This window comes from Primulina eburnea, chromosome 12 (genome assembly GCF_022965805.1).
Source record: "Primulina eburnea isolate SZY01 chromosome 12, ASM2296580v1, whole genome shotgun sequence".
Taxonomy (NCBI): domain Eukaryota; kingdom Viridiplantae; phylum Streptophyta; class Magnoliopsida; order Lamiales; family Gesneriaceae; genus Primulina; species Primulina eburnea.
The window spans coordinates 25,448,509-25,451,179 of record NC_133112.1 but is presented as its reverse complement, the minus strand read 5'-3'; the positions used below and the strand labels follow the sequence as shown (position 1 = coordinate 25,451,179).

The 2,671-nt window shown below is 44.4% G+C and overlaps 1 protein-coding gene across 1 annotated transcript; it reads left to right on the top strand.

Moving 5' to 3' along the window:
- The first annotated feature begins 202 nt into the window (after positions 1-202).
- On the top strand, positions 203-2,430 carry LOC140806729 (uncharacterized). The gene is made up of 4 exons (XM_073163268.1): positions 203-329; positions 853-1,169; positions 1,251-1,406; positions 2,413-2,430. Exons 1-4 carry the CDS (start codon positions 203-205, stop codon positions 2,428-2,430), a joined length of 618 nt encoding a protein of 205 aa, XP_073019369.1.
- Positions 2,431-2,671: the final 241 nt, after the last annotated feature.

Below are 2,671 nucleotides of genomic sequence, written 5' to 3'. Positions count from 1 at the left end.
ACTTTGTCTTGGACTGGATTCAAAGAGGTATTCTTCTCTAAGTACTTCACTGAAGAAGTACGCTCCCTACTACATCAGGAAGTAGATGAAGACTGGTTAACAGGGAGATAGCAGCGTGGCAGACTTCATCAGGAAGTTTGAGAGGGGGTGTTACTTTGTGCCCCTAATAGCTAATGATGCCCGAGAGAAGTTGAGGCATTTCATGGATGGGTTGAAGCCGATCTTGCGTCAAGATGTCCGAGTAGCTGGTCCTACTACATATGCAGTTACCGTGTCTAGAGCGTTGGCGGCAGAACAGGATCAGAGGGATATCAATATCGAAAGGCAGGGCAAGAGGCCCTACCAGGCACCACCGCACCAGTAGCAGCAGCATCAGCGACCCCAGACTAAGAGGCCTTACCAGGGGCCGCCAGAGAAGAAGTCATATCAGAGATCGCCAAAGGGCAAGGGTCTTTTGCCATAGCAGAAGGCGACACCGAGGCCGGGTGAGCACCCGGTGTACCCGAAGTGCAACCGCCAGCACCCGAAGCAATGTTTATATGGGTCAGGCAAGTGCTTTAAATGTGGAGCCAGTGACCACATGATAAAAGAGTGCCCACAGTGGAGGCAGCGAACTCAGGGCAGAGTGTTCGCCATGCATGCACAGGAGGCGAAACCAGACACGACATTACTGACTGGAAATTTTTTTACCTAAGCTCAGTATTATTTTTCCTTGCATGTTGGAATTTTATTTGGGATTATTAGTTTGCTAGCAATATTTTTGAGTGACTTGTGATTTTAATTTTCATCAATTTCTGAGGTTAATGTTAGAATTTTGGAATATAAGTTTTGTGTTGTGCTAACGTATCTCAGGAAATATCTTCATAAAGAGAGTATCCACAAAGGCTCTGATAAACTCAGGAGCCACTCACTCCTTTATCTCAGAATCGTTCGCTAGTCATCTAGATGTCAAGTCTATTGGACTCGACGTGAACTATTCAGTAACAGTCCCATCAGGGGAAGAATTGTCAGCTACTTGTGTGATCATAGACATTGATCTGGAATTGCATGGCCATATAGTGTATGCCGATTTGATCGTCTTGCCGATTCCAGAATTTGACATTATTTTGGGAATGGACTGGCTAACAAAGAATAGAGTCCTGATTGATTTTCAGAAGAGGTCAGTGTTGGTTAGGCCGTTGGGCATGGAGCAGTTCCTATTTGAACCAGCCAGATGGAGAAGTTTCCCTCGCATGATCTCTTGCATGCAGGCATGGAGACTTATTTCCAAGGGATGTCAGGCTTTCTTGGCCAGTATTGTTTCCACACCTCACATACCCACTCCGTCAATATCAGATGTGCCAGTAGTCAGAGACTTTCCAGACATCTTTTCAGATGACGTCACAGTTCTTCCACCAGAGAGAAAGGTGGAGTTTGTGATTGATCTCATGCCAGGAACAGTTTCAATCTCTAAGGCACCGTACCGTTTAGCTCCAGCTGAGATGTTAGAACTCAAGCAGCAGATTCAGGAGCTTCTTGACAAGGAATTTATCCGCCCTAGTTTCTCACCGTGGGGCGCACCAGTGCTCTTTGTGAAAAAGAAAGATAGGAGCATGAGACTGTGCATCGATTACCGAGAGTTGAACAAGGTGACGATCAAGAATAAATACTCACTTCTAAGGATCGAGGACTTGTTCTACCAGTTACAGGGAGATACAGTGTTCTCTAAAATAAATCTTCAATCAGGATATCACCAACTGAAGGTGAAAGATGCAGATGTTAACAAGACAACCTTCAGGACCAGGTATGGGCATTACGAGTTCTTAGTGATGCCATTTGGACTGACAAATGCTCCAGCAATTTTCATGGAACTCATGAACCGAGTATTTCAACCTTACCTTGATTAGTTCGTCATAGTATTTATTGACGATATCCTTATTTACTCGAAGATCCATGAGGAGCACAGCCAGCATTTGAGGACAGTTTTATAGATTTTGCAGAGCCGCAAGCTGTTTGTGAAGTTCAGTAAGTGTGAATTTTGGTTGGAGAGAGTAGCGTTTTTGGGTCAAATAATATCTAGCAGTGGCATCAAGGTGGATCCAACTAAGGTAGCGGCAGTTGAGAAATAGGTTGAGCCGAAAAATGCATCAGAAATCCGCAGTTTTCTGGGTTTAGCCGTTTACTACCGTAAGTTTATTCAGGGGTTTTCTTCAATAGCGGTGCCACTCACTTCACTGACCAAGAAGAATGCTAAGTTTGTGTGGAGTAATGAATGGTAGAAGAGCTTTGATACTTTGAAACAAGCTCTTATTTCAGTGCCAGTGTTAGCCATGCCACCAGGGCAAGGCGATTTTGTGTTATACACCGATGCATCTTAGCTCAGGTTAGGCTCAATGTGATGCAGTATGGTCGGGTGATAGCTTATGCTTACAGGCAGTTGATGGTGCATGAGAAGAACTATTCGACTCACGATCTCGAATTAGCCGTTGTTGTCTTTGCGTTGAAGATTTGGAGACACTACTTATATGGCGAGAAATGTCAGATTTTTACTGATCACAAGAGTCTCAAGTATTTCTTCACGCAGAAAGAGTTGAATATGAGACAGAGACGGTGGTTGGAGTTTGTGAAAGACTACAACTGTTAAATTAGCTACCATCCGAGAAAGGCTAATGTTGTCGAAGACCCCTTGAGC

Excerpts from the sequence above, each read along its gene's own strand:
- LOC140806729 (XM_073163268.1), top strand. The coding sequence starts at position 203 with ATGGATGGGTTGAAGCCGATCTTGCGTCAAGATGTCCGAGTAGCTGGT. Across the intron at positions 330-852 it reads TATCAATATCGAAAGGCAGG|GAAATATCTTCATAAAGAGA; the intron begins GCAAGAGGCCCT and ends AACGTATCTCAG. Across the intron at positions 1,170-1,250 it reads TTCAGAAGAGGTCAGTGTTG|GCATGGAGACTTATTTCCAA; the intron begins GTTAGGCCGTTG and ends TCTTGCATGCAG.